Here is a 12,451-nt window from a genome sequence, read left to right on the forward strand (position 1 = left end):
GGGTATGGCTGCAATCTATAGGCAGAGTCTGACTTCCTATCTCTCCCACCTTGCACTTTAGGCTGTAACTCCAATGAACTTTGCTCACCTTCCCCCATGCTCTGAGTCAAATCCCAACTCAGCCCCTTATTTGCCGTGTAATCCTGCGCAACTTACTTGTCGTCCCTGTGCTTCATTCATTTTCTGATAAAATGGAAGTAACAGTATATAACTCATGGGCCTTTTATAGCACAAAATAAGCGAATATATTTAAAACAATGCCAGATGCATTTTTAGCACCAAAATAAGTGTGAGCTATTATTACTGTTATTTGCTGATGGAATTTTCCTATTATTGTTTCTTTGGCAAAAAAAAAAAAAAAAAAAAAAAATGCCCTCCTGCCCACTCCTCAAAAACTCCTATTCATTCTACAAATGTCATCTCCTCTCCAAACCTTCCCCAACACATTGACTCACTTTCTAGCGGTATTTATTTCTTCTGCTGCTCTTATGACAAGTTGAGTGTTATTCTTCAACAGCATTATTTATACACTATTGATTAATTATTAATGCATAAGTGTGTCTTCCGGGGGTATATGCATTCTTTGAAGGCAAGTGCTCTATCTTTCTCATTTTGTATCTCCCAGAGTAGGGCCCAGAGCATAGTAGGCCCTCAACAAATGTTTTGTTCAATCAAATGTTGAATCAGTAATATTTAAAGACAGATATTTCTCAAAAAAATGTCCAGGGCTTCCCTGATGGCGCAGTGGTTGAGAGTCAGCCTGCCGATGCAGGGGACACGGGTTCGTGCCCCGGTCCGGGAAGATCCCACATGCCGCACAGCGGCTGGGCCCGTGAGCCATGGCCGCTGAGCCTGCGTGTCTGGAGCCTGTGCTCCGCAACGGGAGAGGCCACAACAGTGAGAGGCCCGCGTACCGCAAAAAAATAAAATAAAATAAAAAAATGTCCAATACTGCCAGGAAATAATTCAAGGAAATTTAAGAATAACACAATGCACAGATTTAGTAGATTTAGCTAACAAACTAGGACTAAATTGTGTAAGACAGTAAATGTGCTTAAAGGTTCAGAGAAAGGTTAAGCATATACTATTCATCACTTTCATTTTACTCTTCTCCAGTTATTCTAGCTTTGTCTTGTCAAGGGTAAGCTCCTTTAGAGTATGAACTATGCCTTTTAATACTTTTGTGGTCAAATATGAGGCACAAAAGTGCACATTTCATGAACCTTTGATAAAATGAGGAAATATTTCCAAGGTACAGGTAGAACTAAATGGGGAAAAGGAAGAAAAACCTAAGTCGTCTTTCTAATACTAACTCTGAAAGCATATTGTCCTCTGTGAAGCATATACCATGCGCAAGCAGGGACAGACAGACAGAGTGGTGCTCACCAATCCATCTGCTCTTCAAGAGCAGTGTGGGGGCTTCCCTGGTGGCGCAGTGGTTGAGAGTCCGCCTGCCGATGCAGGGGACACGGGTTCGTGCCCCGGTCCGGGAGGATCCCACATGCCGCGGAGCGGCTAGGCTCGTGAGCCATGGCTGTTGAGCCTGCACGTCCGGAGCCTGTGCTCCGCAATGGGAGAGGCCACAACAGTGAGAGGCCCGCATACCGCAAAAAAAAAAAAAAAAAAAAAAAGAGCAGTGTGGTAGGCCTGGGTTGTACTCAGGACCATCACCAGTAGCTTCCATCACAGAGCATCATGCTGCTTGCTGATAATGGAGGACAACTGATGACTGAGGTTGGAACGTGAGCAAAGGAAAGAAGGTTGACAAGGCTGAACACCATGTGGTAAGTGCCAGTCAAGAACAAGCAGGCCCCATAAGACAAGGAAGATAAGGTTATGTCTCAGGAGTCATCACCCCTGATTTGGGGCTAGGGATCAATAATATGTCGACCTTAAGGACTCTGGCATTAATTTCCCCACTCATCAAAGCTCAACATTCCACTGACACTTTGCAGTGTAGGATATGTTTTTTATCTATATTGTCTCATTTCAGCTAACGTGGAGTTTGGTGTCCACTTCTTGGTTTCAGAATTCAAAGAAGAAATTAGAAATTTGGGATAATGGTACAGAGTCAAAATAATCAGTAATGGAGTAGAAATACTTGGAAGAAGCTAAAGCAATTCAGAACATTTTTATATCTGCAGCAAGCAACATTGAAAAGAACACAAATTTAGAGTATTCTTATCCTCCAAATGAAACTTAAATGAGATAATACATGTGAATATTCTAGTAAAGAACCTAAAATATAGTAGATGTTGGAATCCATGCTGATCGTATCAGCATTTTTTACTTTTCTTGCTCACAGCAGTGCTCAATTATACATGATGACTGAAAAAAAAATCCTGGGACTGGTTAATAATGATCTTTATTTTCATGCAAGTTCTTATAAATTTTTTCTTTATATCCATTGAAGACCCCAAAAATTACATATATATATATATATATATATATAAAATACATATATAATTCAATACCTGGACTATGAAGTAGTAAGACTGTGTACTAAGTGAGGTTATAGAACTGCTTTCTCCAGAGTCTTAAAAATAGGCCAGATTCCCATATGTCAAAGATGGAGCAATTGTGGTCCTGCTCAAGGGTAAAAGGAAGCAATGAGATAATCACCCAAATTCCTTCCAGATTTAGGATTGCGTAAATACTCTGATTAGTGACAACACATTGAATATTTACTATTTGTCAGATATTTTAAAAATAATCCCAGAGTCAGTATTTCACAAGTGTTTCTTAAATCTTCTACCATTAATCCACACTTCATCATAACTTGGGTTTTCAAAACCAGAACTACACATTCATCTGACCAACATATGAAACCTACAAATAACTGAAGATAAAAAAAAAAAATGTTCAGTGGGTTTAGATATAAACTGCATCCTCTGCATTGTTTAGCTTCATCATGAAAATTACTTTAATTTCAATGCTGGAATCAAAACAATCCAGTCTTCTTCAAAGATATCTACTGTAAAGTAATAACATGTTTTTGGAGACTTCTAAGTGCATATCTTGGAATTTCTAACTTAAATGCAAGGTTTGGAAAATACCAATTGTTGATCGTGAAAGAATGGTTACATTTCATCATGACAAAGAGGCAAAAATAAAGTACTTATGCTCTTATTTCCTTGTGTAAATTACATATGATGCTTAAAAACAGGAGCACATAATTTTTAGGATTAGTGAAAAAGTTATTCAAATACATATGTGTGTATTTTATGAAAAGAAATTTTCATTGAATGTTTCATGAAAATAAATCTGAAAAATATTAAACATGCACTCAGATAAAACAACAGAAATAAATATAGCCTTAGGAGTTAAAACAAACTGTGATACAACTTTTCTAAGAAACAGAAGAAGAAGAGTGTGTGAGTTGGTAGGTAAAAACGGGTGAAAATGAATCATGGTCATAATTAAAGTTATTTTATAAGTTTGGTGGTTAGTGGATTCTTTAAACCTATATTATGGTACATCACACTAAAGTCATGTGTTTTGTTTTTTAGCAATTTGCAGAAAATTTTTTTTAACTTAGCTAGAAAAAGATCACTTTAATAGCATAAGTTACCTCAAATACCATTTAATTGTTCTTTGTGTAATGTGCTGCAAGAAAATTTGTATAATGCAGGGGTGAAATTGGCTCTTTAGTCATTTTAAAATTTGGGTTCTTTTGAAAAGAAAAATTCAGTATTTATAGCTCTACCTTCCTAGCACATCAAAAATCTATTCTAAGTAAAAGAAAGGTCATGTTATTATATTCAGAAACTCTACATAAGGAAATATTACCAAGGTTTTATGAAGATTTACCACTATCTGAAAATCAGTTATTTAAAATTAAGTATCCTTCTTGTCAAATTATTAACCCAACTAGTAAAACATATGAGTCTATTATCTAAGTATATGTTTTCTCACCTTTATTCCTTTTATGAGAACTAACTAACAATATACCTATATACCTTCTCCTATTCAGTTACACTACTTAGCAAACTATGTGAAAATACACACACATTAGGGGTGGGGTAAATCATGAGACAGAAGACTTCCTCAAATCACTACATACTTATATATAAACCTTCTATTTATTAAATGCTACCACTGGTAGGTGTTGAAAAACTAACCACGTGGACTCTACAAATATGAGATTACAATTAAATAATAAGATTTAACTCATCAAAAAGATGACCAAAAAATGTTTCCCAATAAAGCAATTATGTGAACAACAGTGCATTGTCAGAAAACAAAAATAACCATATCATTTTTAGCTAGGTAAAGTATGTGTACTGGATTTAACATGTGGTGTCCATCAAAGGCAAGTTACATATTTCCAGGGGTAACTTGAATTTGCCAATATACTATGCAGTAGATTAGGCAGACAAACATTTCAGACGAGTAAAAACACAGAATTCAAGTAAATATTAATTTTTGAAAACCAGATATCCTCAGTTTATAATGTTGGTTGGCAATCTAGTATGCAGTCAAAATCCCTGTGCTAGAAATGTCTTTAAGAGGTAATAGCTCCCTGCACTGCTATGGTCCCTGGTAAATAAAAATTATAGGTACCCAATTTTGAAAGGTATATTAATCTGAAAGAAAATATAACCTTCAAAGAAATCTGAAAAGGCCTACCAAAGTTTTAAAATTTCTTTTGTGCTTTTCCCTGTATTCGGTTATTATACTGGTTTAAGGAAGCTACTCTCTTGTACATAACATATATATTAAAGGTGGCAGCCTCAATACAGTTTTTACAGAGGGTTCTGGAATTTACTTGGGCATTCCCAAGTAAATTGGGAATTTATTTATTATTATCTATAAATTTTATGTCACTTCTTTACAACAAGAATTTCTTAAAGATAATAGCAATTTGAATCATAAATAAAATTAATTAACCATGTAATTTCAGAAGTGGGAACTTAGTTTTCCCTTGCCTTAAGTACTGTAAAGATAGAGGCGATAAATCAAAACCACTAGTTTACATACTACAAAAAATGGCAATGCTGTAAATTAAGTTTGACTTTATACATTGTCTCAAGAAATGAATCCAAACTAAGATTGAATCACTTATCCCTGTACCAAAAATATACTATTAAAAAACATCATCAACAACAACCGCAAGATACACACAAAAAAGTCAGCGATCACCTCAACAGAGATTAAACAACAAAACTGAATTTTTATAACTCCTTCAATACTCGGTTGCCCTAGAATTAGCTAGGTGTTTTTTTTTTTAAAGCAGTAATTTTAAAGACTCTCTACAGTGAGAGGCTCATTTTATCTGGAAACAGCTAGTGGCACAGTGATATTAACGCACAGAGCACTATGTATTCTTCAGCTGACCTGCTCGCCATTCATCTCACACATGTGTTCTGTATTATGAACAAAATTCAAATGTCCTATTTGCTACATTTCTAAATCACTGTTGCTAATGAAAAGCACTCCAGACACCTCCAAGTCCCATCTTACCACGTATGAGCCACAGTGAAGCGACGACGCTGCCGAATGCTTTTATTCACCAGCAACTTTCTGAAAAAGCATGGTGAGTTCCTTGGCGAACTGCGTGGAGAAATTTTAGGAGATGTAGGTCTGTTTCCCGGTAGTCTCGGAAGCTCAAGTTCTAAGTGCATTTGCTCCTTGAAAGTCTTTATGTAAACCTCAGATTCAAAAGCAGTAAGTTCTTTTGAAGAATCTTTTGCTGTCATGTCTTATATGGAGTGCTGGCTTTCACCATCCAAAACAAAAACCTCAAACATAGCAGAGACACAGCTGCAGGTTAGGAGGCTGGTAAGTCTGCAAACTGTTCTCAGTTTAATTTAGGAAGCTGTGGCTCCAGTGTAGGAGCTGCTTAGAGCAAGAACTGCATAATCGAAGAATGGCAAGTCAGCCTGTCACAAGGAGCTTTATCAGCCTGGCTTTGCCTCTGAAAATGCGCCAAAGTGCTTCCTATGTCAGTAGCCTCCTTGTGGATGAGGTCTGTCTGCAAGCTACACACTGACACTCGCTGAATTCATTCAGCTGAATATATCAACTCATGAAATATTCATGAGGGCTTCTGATAAATCCTTTGCATGTATTTTTTAAAAAAAATCTTTTCAAACATGCTGCATCCACTAATGGATAGTAAGCAAAGCCCAGTCACCTATTTTTGTTTGCACAAAGAGCAGAACCAGAGCCCATCCAGCACGTGCGATGTTTAAAGTCTTCATTCAGAATTATCTTTCTCTGTAATGCACACAACAGTAACTCCACCTACCAAATGCTTATTGGCCCAGGACTATTTAAACAACTGCACTCTGTTTCCCCCTCAACAACACCCTCCATTGCCCAGATTTTCACATTTGTGAAGCCACGCTCATCATCAGTGAAAACATTAAATCAGGGATTGTCAAAAAGCCTAGCTAAAACAGCCCCACCCCAAATTCCATTCCTGAATGAAAGAGCTGATTTGCTGAAGTTTTTTTTTTTCCCTCTCCCCTCCAAAAGATCCCAAACCACATCCCTATAGAAAGTGTCAGCTAACTGGAAAACATTAGATTTGGTTCATTCCCCTAAGGAATTTAAAGACTAATCTTTAATCCAATAAAAATTGCCCTCATTCTTCTGCTTAACTTCATTGTCCCTGAGGTGCCCACAGCAGCCACTCTCTGTTAGATGTAAAGTCACTTCTGAAAGTCAAAATTCCCTAGAATGGAAATGGAGGTAACAACCAGGAGAGATGAATGCTCCCCATCACACCTGCAGGGTCCAAAGTCAAGCATCATGCATGTGTGTGTGCACGCATGCACGTGCAGGTAGATGTACACAACAGTGTCTGTGTGTGGGTATCTTTACTTGCTAGTGCGTGTGTACTTGGTTCACAAGGGCATGCCAGTGAGACATATGGGCAGGGGAGTCCAAAAAAATGTCTCAAGTTCCAAATCAGATCACTGTAACCTGAAATATCATTTAGAAATATACTGGCATGCAGCTTCTACACTTTAAAAGAAGTAAAAAGAATATTTTAGTGCTCGAAGTGTACAGATGCTGTGAAATTCTGTACCTGCAATGTCTACTACCAGGGCCAGCCTGATCTCACACAAATTTGGCAAAACAGAACTGGGGCTAGTCAATGTGAGTGACAGCTAGGAATGATTCACAGTAAGACTTCAGTGAAAAAGCAAGAAATTCATTTTTTCCTCTAAGGCGTGAGAACTTCCACCTTTATAAAATCATTTACATATGTCATATACTCTGGCTGAATATCTAAAGGGCTGAATAAGAGCAGACAATGACCTGTGTATAGGAAAAAATAAACCCCACTCTAGCCCTTGGGGGAAATGGTTTAAACTTAATAGGAAGGACTTAAACTCCAAGTTTACAGGTACTGCCTTGGAAGGATATAAGTATTGCAACAGTACCCTAAAATATATTATGAACAAAGGCAAAGTCATGGAATTTTAAAGTTTGAGTGAATCCCAGTAATCACCTTGTTTGGCTCCTGATTTTAAAGACAAGGAAACAGACATAGAGAACTTCAGTGACTTGTCCAAAGTCCTGTTTGTAGTTGACATTAGAGCAAACGCTAAAACCAAGGCTTTCTGATTCCCAGTTGAATGTTCTTACGTTATATGATAAGAGAGGTCAACATAGTCATTTTGTCCAGCAAAGCCCTAGCACACGCACTTTATATATTTGAAGATATTTTAACTGCTCTATTTGAGAATAAATTGTTAGTAATGTCATGAGAGAAAATATAGTTAAAGCTATCTATTATTTACTGCATTATGAAAACAAAGCTAGGACTTTCTTCCAACAATAATGGGATATAAAACTGGAATGTGAGAATATATGAACCTGCCAATATTCAGAGTGACTTATTTGCAAAAAAATGAAATAGCAATTTGAAGTCTTATTCACTTTTTAAGGCTGCCAAAACACTATAAGCATTTTAGGGATTTTTAAAAATAATGGCTCTCAAAATTATGGCAAATTTCACCACCCAGATTTAGTATGTGAACTGGGATTCAGATAAGGAAATGTTGACATAAACTTACCTAAAGCAGCATAGCAGTACTATTATAATTACTTTCTAATTCTTACTGTCAACTTACGTGACATTATGTGACACTTCACATTATTCTCTCTTTGCCTACTATGACAGCCAATGTCCCAGTTAAAGAAATTTTGAGAATCATCCTAAGAATTAGAATTCTCAAAAATATGTAAAGTCGGTTAATTCTACCTACTCTAAATAACATTTAGGAATACCAAAGACAGCTAATTGAAATACAAAACTTAAAAGATAACCAGACTGGGCTTCCCTGGTGGCGCAGTGGTTGAGAGTCCGCCTGCCGATGCAGGGGACACGGGTTCGTGCCCTGGTCCAGGAGGATCCCACATGCCGCGGAGCGGCTGGGCCCGTGAGCCATGGCTGCTGAGCCTGTGCGTCCGAAGCCTGTACTCCGCAACAGGAGAGGCCACAACAGTGAGAGGCCCGCGTACCGCAAAAAAAAAAAAAAAAGATAACCAGACTGTTTCAAAGTCTGAATTAGTTACCTCTAAGAAAAGGAAATGCATGTTTACAGATATATGCACAAAAGTTTGTTTCTAGAGTCAAAATACTATAGAAAAACTTGATACTGTGTTAAATATTGAAATCAAAGATGAATATAGACGGTAAAAAACAGGAGATGGTATCTAAGAAAATGTAAAACAAAAGCACAGTAAAAGCAAATAGTTTAGCAAAGTTTAGTTTAGCAAAGAATATACTGTTTTGAGAGAGAGAGCCAGAGAACAGGAGAAAAAGCCAAGAAGAAAGCAAATGAGTTATTGTGCCCTTCTGAGTGCCTCGGAAGGAGCTAAAGAACCATAGTGAAAACCCTCCTGTCCACACATAATGCTTAGCTGTTTCTCCTCAAAGGGAGAAATGAGTAACTGAGTCAATTTATTAATGTGCAGATAATTCACCTTGGGAATTACTTGAGAATTCCAATTACAGCTAGGTCTCAATTTTAAATAATGAAATTCCTGGTATCCACATCCTGTCAAAGCAACAAGAATCAAGAATTATCATCATAAAGTATCATTCAAGGATCTGAATAGAGCTTTATGGTCAATAACAGTCAATAATGTATTATGTATAAATATTATGGACAAATCAAAACGTTGATTTTTCATTAAATTGAAATGGAAAGCAAATTAATTTCAGCCAAACAAAATGATAAACTTACAGTGCAAGTATTATAATAGTTAAAATGTTTTTTTAAAGGTAACAGCTTTGTAATCAATTTATTTTAAGTGAAAATAATTGTACTCTTTTTATATTCAATATTTTTCAGACTTTAAAAGTTAACTTGGAATATATTTCCTCTGAACTGAGTGACTAATTTTTAACTAACTGTTCTTATAAAACTAAAGTATTTTAAAGGCATAAAACTACTGTTTCTGTGCAATAATATTATACATAACAGTATTAAATGCAATATAACATGGCTCACATCTACTGTAAATACAAAGCTAGAGATTTGAAAAGAGAGTTTATTCAGAAGTTTCTTTTTAAAGAGGAACAGATTTAAGACTGTCAATATTAACAGTTAAATTACTGTGGATTGTATCTTTATTTATATCATTATTCAGTTCTCTTTATTTAAAACAACACACCATCTGAGCACCGCCATTAGGCTCTACTCAATTGAGTAGAAAATACACAAGCTCTTCCTTCAGTCAGACAAAGTAGTAAGTAAATACAGAACAGCAAGAAACAACTGTTGCCTCTTTCAACAGAATACCCTACTCACCACAGACAGCAACTCATCCCAATTTCTCTATTTCAGTTAGCAGAAATGGAACTAGAGAATTATTCTAACATGATTGAAGAAAAGACAACATTCAACTGAATGAAAATATTAATAGTTGTCTAGCCATCTTGGAGAAGAACAATTAGCTGACTACTCTTAAGAATTAAGAGATTATAAAGAAGGAATTTACATTTATTGCATACCTCCTGGATGCCAGATATTATTGTAAGCATTTTTAATAAGTTGTTTCATTTGGTTCTCATTACAAACATATCAGACAAGTGCTATTGAAATGCTTGTTGGACTTCTCCCTAGTATTAAACCATGAGGTCTTTTAGGGCTGGGTTGAGTCTTGTTCATTTCTAGAACATGGAACAGAGTTTGGCACAGAGTGGATACTCACTAAATTTTGTAGACCGAATGCATGTTATTTTGCCCATTTTCCAATGAGAATATCAAGACACAAAATTGCATAGCATTTAAGGAGTTGATCCTACACCAAGCTTTTTATAACAGAAGATACCTAATGAGACAGCAGAGGGAATGCAGGCTACTAGGGTGGTCTAGTCATGTCACTAGAAGTGTATGTTCACAAGTACTAAATGCTTTGAGTCTGAAGTTATCTAGCGTGTTATTTTTATACGATGATATGAAGGCTTCACTTTTATCCATATGATACAATTAATTACTCATCATTAGTAAACTGATGTTCCAGAAAGATCAGTTTTAGCCTTAACCACCTTCAGTGTCACCTGAATCCTAGAGAGGAAGTGGGAAGCCTGTACTCTAAAAGCTTGAGCATGGTATCATAAAGTTCTCAGAGATTATCCTATTTAAGAAACAAAAACACTTCAGTGGCTCCACATTACACTCAGAGTAAGAGCAGAAGCCCACACAATGGCCTAATGTACTCCACAAGCACTGGATTCATCTCTCAGAATGTTTCATAGTATACCATGGTACATATTTTCATTTGTCTCCTGAACTAACCTATGAGCTCTCTAAGGACCTAAGCTATCAATATTTTACTTATCTTTGTATCTCCAGAGCCTGAGATTGCATCTTGATTGATTAGTATTTATTGATGGAAAATATGAATAGAAAATTAAGGTTCTGCCCCAAATCATGTTCTCCTGTTAGTCTCAGATTTTTCTTTCTGTCTTGAAAGCTAGTTCAGTCAATATCCTAACTTCTTATACTTGATCTTACACAGGATTTCAAAATGAACTTCCTAAATCATAGCCATTTGGCTATGTTTTGCCATTTTAACTAGCATTTCTTTGTTCTTTAAAAAATTATTATTATCATTATCATCATTATTATATTATTATTAATATCCTCACTGCAATGCAAAAGCAGAATACCTATGCATTGCAATCTCTGTTCATTTGGTGGTATACAGGCAGGACAGACTTGCTATGCCCTCTCTTCATACTGCTTTCTGGTTTTGGCAGAGTAATTAGGTGCTTCTTTCACAAGGCACATTCTATGAAGGGAGACTGCAGAGACAAAAAAAAACTAAGGGAGCTCCTCTCTTTGTTTCTCAGGTCATTGTTAACATCAAGATATATTAGCAAGGATGAGTCAGATACCTATATGCAAGGAGAGAAACTCTTCCCTTGGTGTTTTAAAATCTGCATCAAAAGAGGGTACTCCAGTTCCCAAAGATAATACTAGCCTGTCAGCAAATTACCTTAAAGGGTGATTTCAAATGAATACGATATTAGGGACATATATGTTAAGTACAAAGGCACATTTGGGAAAACCTCTTTCTCTAAAATGAGCTTTCATCTTTTTGTTACTTTCCACCCTGTCAGCAGTCTTCTATGAAACATGTAAGAAAAAATGGTATAGTATTAATCTACTGTTTAAAATTTTAAATGTAAATAATTATCTCTGTAAGACCAATTAATTATGATACTACAGAGATCATAGAAAGAGTACAGCACACATGAAAATTAAGTCAAATTCATTCCACTGCTCTTAAAAAGAGAATAATTTTCAGGGATCCATTTTCTGTTTAAGTATACATTTGCAAGCTAAACAAAATTTTCCTAAATTAATATTTTAATTGCATGAGTCTAAAAAGGGTACAGAATACATATCAATATGGAAAATATTTCCAGAATAGTGGGTTAGATCAAGATTGGCTCACTTAATTTCAAGATTTGTTTACTTATTACACATTTTGTTAATTTTAAATCTATTCATATTAAATTTTTTAAATTCAGTAACATTAATAATGATGGCTTTTTGACTCAAAATTAAGAAAACAGAATTTTATCTACCAAGAGTGACTAGTGTTAAGAATTAACTCAAATTTAATTTCATATAAATATTTCATATCATTAACACTGTAATATTAGCATATGTAAAATTCAAGACTGGAGACATATTTATATAAGCATGCTGAGCTTTGTAGCAAACACTTTTAAATAAAATATATATTTTGGGGGCTTCCCTGGTGGCACAGTGGTTGCGAGTCCGCCTGCCAATGCAGGGGACACGGGTTCGTGCCCCGGTCCGGGAGGATCCCACATGTCGTGGAGCGGCTGGGCCCGTGAGCCATGGCCGCTGAGCCTGCGCATCCAGAGCCTGTACTCCGCAATGGGAGAGGCCACAACAGTGAGAGGCCCGCGTGACACACACACACACACACACACACACACACACACACT

The 12,451-nt window shown here is 36.3% G+C and overlaps 1 protein-coding gene across 2 annotated transcripts in view; it reads right to left on the bottom strand.

Annotated features, from left to right (window-relative positions):
- Positions 1-12,451, bottom strand: part of PDE4B (phosphodiesterase 4B) — a 486,031-nt gene that overhangs the window by 393,668 nt on the left and 79,912 nt on the right. Inside the window, exon 1 of one of the 2 annotated variants that reach the window (XM_060139827.1) lies at positions 5,464-5,708. The exons of the other annotated variant lie outside the window; for it this stretch is intronic. Within the exon in view, the coding sequence (XP_059995810.1) occupies positions 5,464-5,699 (236 nt within the window). The 5' untranslated portion in view covers positions 5,700-5,708. Of the gene's footprint in view, positions 1-5,463; positions 5,709-12,451 lie in introns of those variants that run through there. 2 annotated transcript variants of the gene reach the window in all.

Source organism: Lagenorhynchus albirostris, chromosome 2 (assembly GCF_949774975.1).
Source record: "Lagenorhynchus albirostris chromosome 2, mLagAlb1.1, whole genome shotgun sequence".
Taxonomy (NCBI): Eukaryota; Metazoa; Chordata; class Mammalia; order Artiodactyla; family Delphinidae; genus Lagenorhynchus; species Lagenorhynchus albirostris.